Source organism: Mesoplodon mirus (genome assembly GCF_964341445.2).
Source record: "Mesoplodon mirus genome assembly, chromosome: 2".
NCBI classification, from domain to species: domain Eukaryota; kingdom Metazoa; phylum Chordata; class Mammalia; order Artiodactyla; family Ziphiidae; genus Mesoplodon; species Mesoplodon mirus.
The window spans coordinates 81,413,355-81,425,209 of record NC_138977.1 but is presented as its reverse complement, the minus strand read 5'-3'; the positions used below and the strand labels follow the sequence as shown (position 1 = coordinate 81,425,209).

At 38.6% G+C, this 11,855-nt stretch overlaps 1 protein-coding gene across 16 annotated transcripts in view; it reads left to right on the top strand.

The window, feature by feature from the left end:
• The first annotated feature begins 965 nt into the window (after nucleotides 1-965).
• The window catches only part of RFC1 (replication factor C subunit 1), a 78,046-nt gene continuing 67,156 nt past the window's right edge, over nucleotides 966-11,855 (top strand). For all 16 annotated transcript variants that reach the window (XM_082632791.1, XM_082632790.1, XM_082632789.1 and 13 more), the window contains exon 1: nucleotides 966-1,153. In XM_082632791.1, coding sequence (XP_082488917.1) covers nucleotides 1,151-1,153 — 3 coding nt within the window. In that variant the 5' untranslated portion in view covers nucleotides 966-1,150. The remainder of the gene's footprint in view (nucleotides 1,154-11,855) is intronic.

Here is an 11,855-nt window from a genome sequence, read left to right as displayed (position 1 = left end):
GGATAGTCCATAGCTGCATGCCTGGCACATACTACAGTGGGCAGTTAATAAATAGGAGCTCTCCATGCTTAGCCTCTGTTTTATTCCTGAAGTCTTTGCTATCTTTCACTGTAGAGATATGGGTGTGATAAAATGCAAGACGGAACAGGGGGTGGGTGGATAAGGATTTGAAAGTCTAGGACCAAAGCTGGAGATATTGCTCTTCCCATTAAACTCCTTAAGGCCTCGTGTTTTCTCTTAAAATTGTATGCAAATGTCACATGCCATTCCACAGTTCAATTGCTTATCTATTAATATATAACTTGTTTACTCCAAAGCTTTCCATACGTAGAAGATGTAACTTGTTTATGCCTTGGTTTCACACACACCCCTTTGAGGGACTCAGCCACGCAGGTTTGGGAATTTGGAGGCCTAGATTCCCAGCTAGGACCCTTAGCTTGTTTGGGCCTTATATTTTTCATTTATAAAATGGTGTGGGTAGTAATGACTATTTTACCAAAGTCTTTTTGCCCTGGAATTATACAACATAAAATTGTCCTAAATGTGTTTTCAAACTGTGGGTCTCCACTTAAAAGTAGGCGAAAAGACCAATTCGATTGGTCAAACATTAAAAAAAAAATCAGGGTAAGTACTGTTTGGTGAAATTTTTGTTTCAGAATAGATATTAAAATGTAATATGTGAAATGTACAACTAAAAGGTGTCTTACTGCGGCTGGTAATAGAAACATTTTAAAGCATTTAAAGGAGGGCAATGCATCCTCTAAACGTGCCCGCCCTCGGGGGAAATCAATCTCTGAACCTCCCCACTTGAGAGGCCCCTAGAGAAGCGGAAGACGCAAATCTGGGCGCGGTCCTGGGCCCCACCTCTCCTCGCGATTGCGGCGGCCCGCGGGTCTCGGGGGCTGCACCTGGGCCCACGTGGCAACTCCCGCCTCCCGCCTCCCGCCTCCCGCCTCCCGCCTCCCGCCTCCCGCCTCCCGGCCTGGGCCCACAGGAAGCTGCGCACCTACTGACGTCATCACAGGGCGCCGCTGCCTCGACCTCCTTCCACTTCGCGGGAGAAGTTGTTGGCGCGAATGGATCCCGAGCTGCGGTAACGGATTCCCCAGCCGGCCGGCCTGCCCGCCCTCGCCTTCATCCTTGGGCTGCAATGGTGAGCCCCCGGGGGAGGTTATGCGGCCAGGGGGCTGGGGAGAGTTTGCAGGCTGGGCGTGGGCCTGGCATTCCTGGCACGGAGGGTCGGGGAGGACCGCGATGCGTGGCTTCGGAGGGGAGCGAAGGCAAGAAAGGGGCCACAAACTGGGCACTGGTCTCACAGCTTTCCTTGCACCGCGGGCTTCAGCTCTCAGCCGCAGCCAGCGCGCAGGGCTCTTGGTGCTGCGCAGCAGTTTTAACTTTTTTCCACTCTTGGGGGAAGGGAGAAAGGAAGGGAGTAATGAAGGTGATTTTGGGGGCTCAGCGGTACAGTTGCTTTTCCTGTTCAGTGTTGCCTCGAACCTCGGTTTGAGTCCTGCCTAAAGCGTTGATTTCAGGCTTTGGGGCTCGAAGGAGAAGAATGTAACAGACTTTCCTTTCTAATGAAAAAGTTGTCTTAGGCCTTCAACTTTCATCATTAACAGCTCAGCGAAATACTCATCACAGAGCCGTTTTGAAATCGATAGCATGGGAAGGATGTTTTATTTTGTTTAGATGAGTTCATAGAGATCAAAGGGATAACATGGTTTACCAGGAAAAAAACAAAACAAAAAACCTGGTAGAAACAGCTGTAATACATTTGACAGCTGTCATCGCTTATCACCTGATGTTAAAAGTAATCTTAAAAAAAAAAACCCTCAGTGCATAATTCTGCATAAATCCTTTAAATAGATAGTGAAATAATTATGCAGCCGTCAAAACAGACATTTATACTGGAATGGCAACAGATACAAGTATGTGTTTGAAATATTTTAATTTAAAGGACAATTTATGATGGTCCATTAAGCCAGAATCTACTTAATAATCAGACATAATTTTTTCAGTCATTGTATCTTCATTCAGCTTACTTGTCTGTCACAGTGCCAACATTCTGAGCTGTGTGTGTGGAATTTTATGCCAAATTGGGAAACCTTACAGCCCTTCGTGTTTCTTCTCAGAGAAGGATGAAATGATAATAGCCACCTTGTAACAAGTATCTTCTTCAGGTGGATATGCGGGCTGTTTGTTTCACATACCTTTTTTCATTTAAACCTCACAGCAATCCAGTTTTACAGATGGCGAAGGAGGCTTTTAGAGTTTGAACAATTTGTGATATAACTAATAAATGGTTGAGCTAGAATTAGAACCTAGGGTTTTCTGACCACTACATTATATCACCTCCCTATAATGATCATAATTGCATTTTGGACTTCAGGCACTATGGTAATTGTGTAAAGTTCATGAGATTTGGAGTCTTGAAGGTGAGAGTGAGGCAGTGTTTTGGTCTTGCTCTGCCATTTAATGGTTAAGTGGTTTTGATTAAGTAAATATCTTAACTTTAACCTCTTAAATCCTCTGTTTCCTTACCTGTAAAAGGGGGGAAATATAGCTGCCTTAAGTGACTGTCTTGAGGATTAAACAAGATAATAAATGTAAAGCTTCTATTCTGTTGCCTGGCATGTGGTAGGAAATATACAACTACATTACTAATGATCTAATTTTCTCAGGAAGGACCCTATGGAACATTACAAGGAGTTTAAGGGACATCAAAGATGCCTCTGATGTTGTCAGTTATGGTGAACAACAGCTTATTTATTCAACTTTTGATTATTCAGTTACTTTAAATGATTTGTTCTTTTCCCTCTTAGTACTCCTGTTCATAGTGCATATGAAAAATAAAGCCCTTCTCAGAAAAGAAGTGGGGAAAAGGTTCTATAAAGTACATAAGAGTTTTGGATTATATTAGTGTTTAATTTAGTCCTTCTGTCTTGTAGTACAAAAATTAGCAGAATCCTAGACCAGAATTCTGTTCAACCTATGTTTATTGAACACCTATGCACAAGTTATATTGTACAGTAGTTCTTAACTTTTGCTTGGGTCACAGCTTTCTTTGATGTTGTGGTGAATGGTAAGCAAGTTTTCTGCCCACAGAAATACATATGGATACATACACACCACTTTAGGGGATTCACATATCTTCTGAAGCCCTTCTACAGGTGCAGGGTTAGCAGCTCTTGCCCTGGGAGCTGCATCTTTTTCTCAAATCTTTTCCAATTAAAGTTATCAAAGGAATAAAATACTATATATCCACAAAATGGAATACTATGCAACCATTAAAAAAGAGAAAACTTTATGCCCTGATGTGGAACAGTTGCCAAGATAAGTGAAAAAATAAGGTGCAGGACAAGATGTAAAGTATGCTACCACTTTATGTAGAAAAGGAGAGAAAAGAATATGCCTGTTTTGCTTGAAGATGTGAGGGATACACAAGGAACTAACTGATAACATTTGTTGCCTCCAAAGATGGGAAATGTGTGTCTGAGAGGCACGGTGGGAGGGAGACGTTTTACCCTTTTGAATTTTTGAACCATGTGAATATAATGTCTATTAAAGGAATCGAAATGAAATTAAAATAAACAATAAAAAGTAGCCATGTAAATGATTTGAATTGCTATGAGGATTTAATTATTTGCTCAAAATGTGAATAAAACTTGAAAGATGCCGTTTTTAAGAAATCAACATATATAATTCATTGGCTGGCATAGTTATTTATTGAAAATATGCATAAGTTTAAATTAAACATGCATGAGACTTAAGGGAGAGCCTTTTTGAAGAGCTGTCAAACAGAGTCTGACTACATCTAAGCTGCTTCATTGCAGCATTCTGGGGGAGACCTTTCACATTGTAGTTTACTATGCGAATGCTCTCCCGGAGCAGTGTTGTCACCCTTTTATAATGTGTTGGGTTTTTGTTGCTGCGCGTGGGCTTTCTCTAGTTGTGGCGAGCGGGGGCTACTCTTCGTTGCGGTGCACGGGCTTCTCATTGCAGTGGCTTCTTTTGTTGGGGAGCACGGGCTCTAGGCGTGCGGGCTTCAGTAGTTGTGGCACCTGGGCTCAGTAGCTGTGGCTTGTGGGCTCTGGAGTGCTGGCTCAGTAGTTGTGGTGCACGGGCTTAGTTGCTCCGCGGCATGTGGGATCTTCCCGGACCAGGGCTCGAACCCATGTCCCCTGCGTTGGCAGGAGGATTCTTAACCACTGCGCCACCAGGGAAGTCCTGGAATTGTTTTCTTAATTTCACTTCTGGATTGTTCATTGCAAAAGTATAGAAATATAATTGGTATATTGATCTTGTGTCATGCAACCTTGGAGAACTCATTTCGTAGTTCTAATAGTTTTTTAGTGAATTCCTTAGGATTTTCTCCATTTAAGATCATTTCATCGGCAAATAAAGATAATTTTTCTTCTTCCTGTCCAGTCTAGGTGCCCCTTTTATAATTTATTTTTTGCCACAGTGTTGAATAGGAGTGGCAAGAAGGATCTGTCTTCTTCCTGACCTTAATTAAGGGACTACATTCCAACAACTTACCTGTTGTTTTTAAAGTATAATATAATTTTAACTATTTTAAAATTATTTCATTTCATTTGTCTCTTCTGTGCTGCTATCAATATACAATATTAGATGTATAATTTTGCATTTAAATGGTTTTAAAGATAAAAGATTTTTACATTTGGATAGGTTTTGTGAAGTGTGTTGGTGATAATCAATTTCTGCTTGTGGATTTGGTGGAGGACTTAAAAATATTAATCAGAAATATTTATATTTCTTTACTTTCAAAATAGAGAAGTAAAGCCAAGATGTAATATTTTGGCAGCTACCCCACAGAGCACTGCAGTACTTATTTTGCATAAAATCCTGTACTCGTCAAAGTAAGTGAACACGGTGGCATGATTTGCTTTCTCTTTGCATTTTTGGTAGGCACATGTAACTTGTTGGTTGGTTGAGCCCATTAGCAGTGGAAAAAAGTTTTTAGAGCTGTTTGGTTATACTTCAAAGTAGATATATATCAGCTTTTGTACTTTGACTTTTTAAAGTTAAAAGGTCATTATGATGGCTTACTTTGTGCAGGTTTAGGAGTATTTGCTGCAAAAAATTTTTTTTCATCTCTATTAATAGATTTATAATCAACCAAGTTAGAAAATTCTAAAAACTGCATGATTTTTTTTGAGTACCAGCGAGGTCTGGTACTTTGTCTTGACTTATGCATATTAAAATTGCATTTGGGTTGCCTGATAGGCGATGCTTCTCTTTAATAGTGTTGTAGAATTGTTAGTTACACCTTAGGGTAGGAGAGTGCAATAAATCTTTTTTTTGTTTTTTGCTTACACTTAGGAGCATTTAAATTTCAAAACGTTTACTAGAAAATGCCTTGTCATTCACAGTTTTTTCATCTGTGAATTAAAGTTAAAGAATGTCATAGATTTGTTCTGTGGATTAAATTAATTTTTTTAAGTGTTTAAATCATTGTCTGGCACAGAGTAAGTCCTATTTAAGGGTTTGTTAAAAAAAGTAAATAAATGAAGCCCTAAATCAGGGCACTGGCAACAGAAATAGAGGAAAGAAGACAGCAGTATTTGGGAGATTAGGTTGGGTTGGTTGATTAGGTGGAGGGTCAGAATGAGGAGGAAAAACTGCTCATTTTTCTGTTTTTGGTGAATGGTGGTGCTATGCATTGAGGTGGGAAATAAAGAGAGAGAAGCAAGCCTCCAAAATATGGGCTTAGTTTTGGACATTATGAGGTGGAGGCACCTTCGGGGCACTTGGTAGTGGTGGAGATGACAGACTATTGGCTACATGGATATGGAGCTCAGAGGTCTTGAGTCGAGACAAGATTTAGGAGGTAGCAGTGTGTTTTTAAGTACTGACATTGAGATGGATGTGAGTTAGCTTGTGCAGTGTGAATATGTGAATCGGAAGTTTTTAACTTAGGGTTCATGGAGAGCCATTAATAGGCTTCAGGAAAAAGCCCTGAAGAAGAGGAAGTATTATACTAAAAGTGAAAGTGTTTTGCTTTTTGTAGCCACAGTATTGTAATATGACAAGAGAGTACCGTATGATAGAAGTAATAATACACAGTAAGTGTTAATACCCACTTAAAGTTTCTTAAAACAAAGTGCAGTAGGTAAAGTGATGGCAAAAAATTAATCCCAAGTAAAGATTATTATAACACACAATCTTTAAAAACAAATTTACCATGAATTTCATTTTACATAATTAAGAACGTCTCTTTCTGAGCCCAGGTGTGAAGGTCAGTGACCTTAGGAATAACCACTCATGTGTTCAACCGTTATTAATTAAGCATCTGCTTATCTGAGGTGCTGGCCCTGTACTTGAGATACAGAGGTGAGTAAGCTAGACAGGCCTGCTGTATGGAACTTACAGCAATGTTTTCAAACTCAGATTACTATGACTATCAAAAATATCTCCTACTAATCATTTTGGGACCCATTTCAGGTGTTGCTTCTTTTGGTCAACTGTCCCTGAGGCTCTCTGTGTTAGGTGCTCTTACAGTTTTGTGATTTAGCTCTGTCTTAGCACTGTTTTGTATTTAATTCTTTATATACTAATTTGTCTCCCAGGTAGCCTCATGAGGGCCTTTTCCTGTTTGTGTCCTAAGTGCCTGCCTGTAATCACACAAGGATCAAATGTATCTGGAATAATGAGAATGCAAAGGCCATATTGCTGGTTGTGGAGTATGGCTGCATAGATCCTTAGAATTATGGTAAAACTATGAGGGGGCAGTCATGGTCAAGTAGAGAACTATGAAAGGGATTTGGAGTCAGAGGACCAGGTTGCATTCTGTTGTGCCATCTCTTCTAATCCCCACAGGAATCCTGTGGGGTAAGTGGCATTATGAGGAAACTAAGGGCCAGAGAAGTAAAGTAATTCATCCCAAGTGTCTGGAAGTAAGTGGCAAAACTGACAAAAAGCTTTTTTTTGTCTGACTTAATTCCACTTACTTACCTATAAAATGGAGATAAGACATTCTATTTGCCTTTATACCTCACAGAATCATCAGAAGAGATAAATCTATGTCCAGTAGCTGTAAGTAAAAATGTGAAAAACTTACTTGTTACTATTAGCTGTGTGTGCTAAAATGTTTTAATTTTTATGTGATTTTTGCCTAAATCTTTTGTCTTATTTGAACTGAACTGTTCAATTAGTAACTATTAAAAAACAAAGTAAGAAGGGTGAATTACTACTCTCTTTTGGTTCCCGAAATAAAACTATTTCTTTTACCATTTCCTTTAGAAATGAAATTACTAGGACAAAGGGTATGCACATTTAAAATCTTGATAGATATTGTTAGATTGTCTTGGAAAGGTTATGGCAATTTTTACTTTTTTTTTTTTTTACTGTAAGAATGACTGAAAGTTTATTTCCATATAGCACTTTTTTTTTACATCTTTATTGGATTATAATTGCTTTACAATGGTGTGTTAGTTTCTGCTTTATAACAAAGTGAATCAGTCATACATATACATATGTTCCCATATCTCTTCCCTCTTGCGTCTCCCTCCCTCCCACCCTCCCTATCCCACCCCTCTAGGTGGTCACAAAGCACTGAGCTGATCTCCCTGTGCTATGCGGCTGCTTCCCACTAGCTATCTACCTTACGTTTGGTAGTGTATATATGTCCATGCCACTCTCTCGCTTTGTCACAGCTTACCCTTCCCCCTCCCCATATCCTCAAGTCCATTCTCTAGTAGGTCTGTGTCTTTATTCCTGTCTTACCCCTATGTTCTTCATGACATTTTTTTTTCTTAAATTCCATATATATGTGTTAGCATACGGTATTTGTCTTTCTCTTTCTGACTTACTTCACTCTGTATGACGGACTCTGGGTCCATCCACCTCATTACAAATAGCTCAATTTCGTTTCTTTTTATGGCCGAGTAATATGCCATTGTATATATGTGCCACATCTTCTTTATCCATTCATCCGATGATGGACACTTAGGTTGTTTCCATCTCCTGGCTGTTGTAAATAGAGCTGCGATGAACATTTTGGTACATGACTGTTTTTGAATTATGGTTTTCTCAGGGTATATGCCCAGTAGTGGGATTGCTGGGTCATATGGTAGTTCTATTTGTAGTTTTTTAAGGAACCTCCATACTGTTCTCCATAGTGGCTGTACCAATTCACATTCCCACCAGCAGTGCAAGAGTGTTCCCTTTTCTCAACACCCTCTCCAGCATTTATTGTTTCTAGATTTTTTGATGATGGCCGTTCTGACTGGTGTGAGATGATATCTCACTGTAGTTTTGATTTGCATTTCTCTAATGATTAATGATGTTGAGCATTCTTTCATGTGTTTGTTGGCAGTCTGTATATCTTCTGTGGAGAAATGTCTATTTAGGTCTTCTGCCCATTTTTGGATTGGGTTGTTTGTTTTTTTGTTATTGAGGTGCATGAGCTGCTTGTAAATCTTGGAGATTAATCCTTTGTCAGTTGCTTCATTTGCAAATATTTTCTCCCATTCTGAGGGTTGTCTTTTGGTCTTGTTTATGGTTTCCTTTGCTGTGCATAAGCTTTGAAGTTTCATTAGGTCCCATTTGTTTATTTTTGTTTTTATTTCCATTTTTGTAGGAGCTGAGTCAAAAAGGATCTTGCTGTGATTTACGTCATAGAGTGTTCTGCCTATGTTTTCCTCTAAGAGTTTGATAGTTTCTGGCCTTACATTTAGGTCTTTAATCCATTTTGAGCTTATTTTTGTGTATGGTGTTAGGGAGTGATCTTATCTCATACTTTTACATGTCCCTGTCCAGGTTTCCCAGAACCACTTATTGAAGAGGCTATCCTTTCTCCACTGTACATTCCTGCCTCCTTTATCAAAGATAAGGTGACCATATGTGCATGGGTTTATCTCTGGGCTTTCTATCCTGTTCCATTGATCTACCTTTCTGTTTTTGTGCCAGTACCATACTGTCTTGATTACTGTAGCTTTGTAGTATAGTCTGAAGTCAGGGAGCCTGATTCCTCCAGCTCAGTTTTTCGTTCTCAAGACTGCTTTGGCTATTCGGGGTCTTTTGTGTTTCCATACAAATTGTGAAATTTTTTGTTCTAGTTCTGTGAAAAATGCCAGTGGTAGTTTGATAGGGACTGCATTGAATCTGTAGATTGCTTTGGGTAGTAGAGTCATTTTCACAATGTTGATTCTTCCAATCCAAGAATATGGTACATCTCTCCATCTATTTGTATCATCTTTAACTTCTTTCATCAGTGTCTTATAATTTTCTGCATAGAGGTCTTTTGTCTCCTTAGGTAGGTTTATTCCTAGATACTTTATTCTTTTTGTTGCAGTGGTAAATGGGAGTGTTTTCTTGATTTCACTTTCAGATTTTTCATCATTAGTGTATAGGAATGCCAGAGATTTCTGTGCATTAATTTTGTATCCTGCTACTTTACCAAATTCATTGATTAGCTCTAGTAGTTTTCTGGTAGCATCTTTAGGATTCTCTATGTATAGTATTATGTCATCTGCAAACAGTGACAGCTTTACTTCTTTTCTAATTTGGATTCCTTTTATTTCCTTTTCTTCTCTGATTGCTGTGGCTAAAACTTCCAAAACTATGTTGAATAAGAGTGGTGAGAGTGGGCAGCCTTGTCTTGTTCCTGATCTTAGTGGACATGGTTTCAGTTTTTCACCATTGAGGACGATGTTGGCTGTGGGTTTGTCATATATGGCCTTTATTATGTTGAGGAAAGTTCCCTCTATGCCTACTTTCTGCAGGTTTTTTTTTTTTTTTATCATAAATGGGTGTTGAATTTTGTCAAAAGCTTCCTCTGCATCTATTGAGATGATCATATGGTTTTTCTCCTTCAATTTGTTAATATGGTTTATCACGTTGATTGATTTGCGTATATTGAAGAATCCTTGCATTCCTGGAATAAACCCCATTTGATCATGGTGTATGATTCTTTTAATGTGCTGTTGGATTCTGTTTGCTAGTATTTTGTTGAGGATTTTTGCATCTATGTTCATCAGTGATATTGGCCTGTAGTTTTCTTTCTTTGTGACATCCTTGTCTGGTTTTGGTGTCAGGATGATGGTGGCCTCGTAGAATGAGTTTGGGAGTGTTCCTCCCTCTGCTATATTTTGGAAGAGTTTGAGAAGGATAGGTGTTAGCTCTTCTGTAAATGTTTGATGGAATTCACCTGTGAAGCCATCTGGTCCTGGGCTTTTGTTTGTTGGAAGATTTTTAATCACACTTTCAATTTCAGTGCTTGTGATTGGTCTGTTCATATTTTCTATTTCTTCCTGATTCAGTCTTGGCAGGTTGTGCATTTCTAGGAATTTGTCCATTTCTTCCAGGTTGTCCATTTTATTGGCATAGAGTTGCTTGTAGTAATCTCTCATGATCTTTTGTATTTCTGCAGTGTCAGTTGTTACTTCTCCTTTTTCATTTCTAATTCTATTGATTTGAGTCTTCTCCCGTTTTTTCTTGATGAGTCTGGCTAATGGTTTATCAATTTTGTTTATCTTCTCAAAGAGCCAGCTTTTAGTTTTATTGATCTTTGCTATCATTTCCTTCATTTCTTTTTCATTTTTTTCTGATTTGATCTTTATAATTTCTTTCCTTCTGCTAACTTTGGGGTTTTTTGGTTCTTCTTTCTCTAATTGCTTTAGGTGCAAGGTTAGGTTGTTTATTCGAGATGTTTTCTGTTTCTTAAGGTGGGATTGTATTGCTATAAACTTCCCTCTTAGAACTACTTTTGCTGCATCCCATAGGTTTTGGGTCGTCATGTCTCTATTTTCATTTGTTTCTAGGTATTTTTTGATTTCCTCTTTGATTTCTTCAGTGACCACTTCGTTATTAAGTGGTATATTGTTTAGCCTCCATGTGTTTGTATTTTTTACAGATCTTTTCCTGTAATTGATATCTGGTCTCATAGCATTGTGGTCGGAAATGATACTTGATACAATTTCAGTTTTCTTAAATTTACCAAGGCTTGATATGTGACCCAGGATATGTTCTGTCCTGGAGAATGTTCCATGAGCACTTGAGAAAAATGTGTATTCTGTTGTTTTTGGATGGAATGTCCTATAAATATTAATTAAGTCCATGTTGTTTAATGTATCATTTAAAACTTGTGTTTCCTTATTTATTTTCATTTTGGGTGATCTGTCCATTGGTGAAAGTGGGGTGTTAAAGTCCCCTACTATGAATGTGTTACTGTTGATTTCCCCTTTTATGGCTGTTAGCATTTGCCGTATGTATTGAGGTGCTCCTATGTTGGGTGCATAAATATTTACAATTGTTATATCTTCTTCTTGGATCGATCCCTTGATCATTATGTAGTGTCCTTCTTTGTCTCTTCTAATAGTCTTTATTTTAAAGTCTATTTTGTCTGATATGAGAATTGCTACTCCAGCTTTCTTTTGGTTTCCATTTGCATGGACTATCTTTTTCCATCCCCTTACTTTCAGTCTGTATGTGTCTCTAGGTCTGAAGTGGGTCTCTTGTAGACAGCATATATATGGGTCTTGTTTTTGTATGCATTCAGCCAGTCTGTGTCTTTTGTTGGGAGCATTTAATCCATTTACATTTAAGGTAATTATTGATATGTATGTTCCTATTCCCATTTTCTTAATTGTTTTGGGTTTGTTATTATATATTTTTTCCTTCTGTTGTGTTTCTTGCCTAGAGAAGTTCCTTTAGCATTTGTTGTAAAGCTGGTTTGGTGGTGCTGAACTCTCTCAGCTTTTGCTTGTCTGTAAAGGTTTTAATTTCTCCATCAAATCTGAATGAGATCCTTGCTGGGTAGAGTAATCTTGGTTGCAGGTTTTTCTCCTTCATCACTTTAAATATGTCCTGCCACTCCCTTCTGGCTTGCAGAG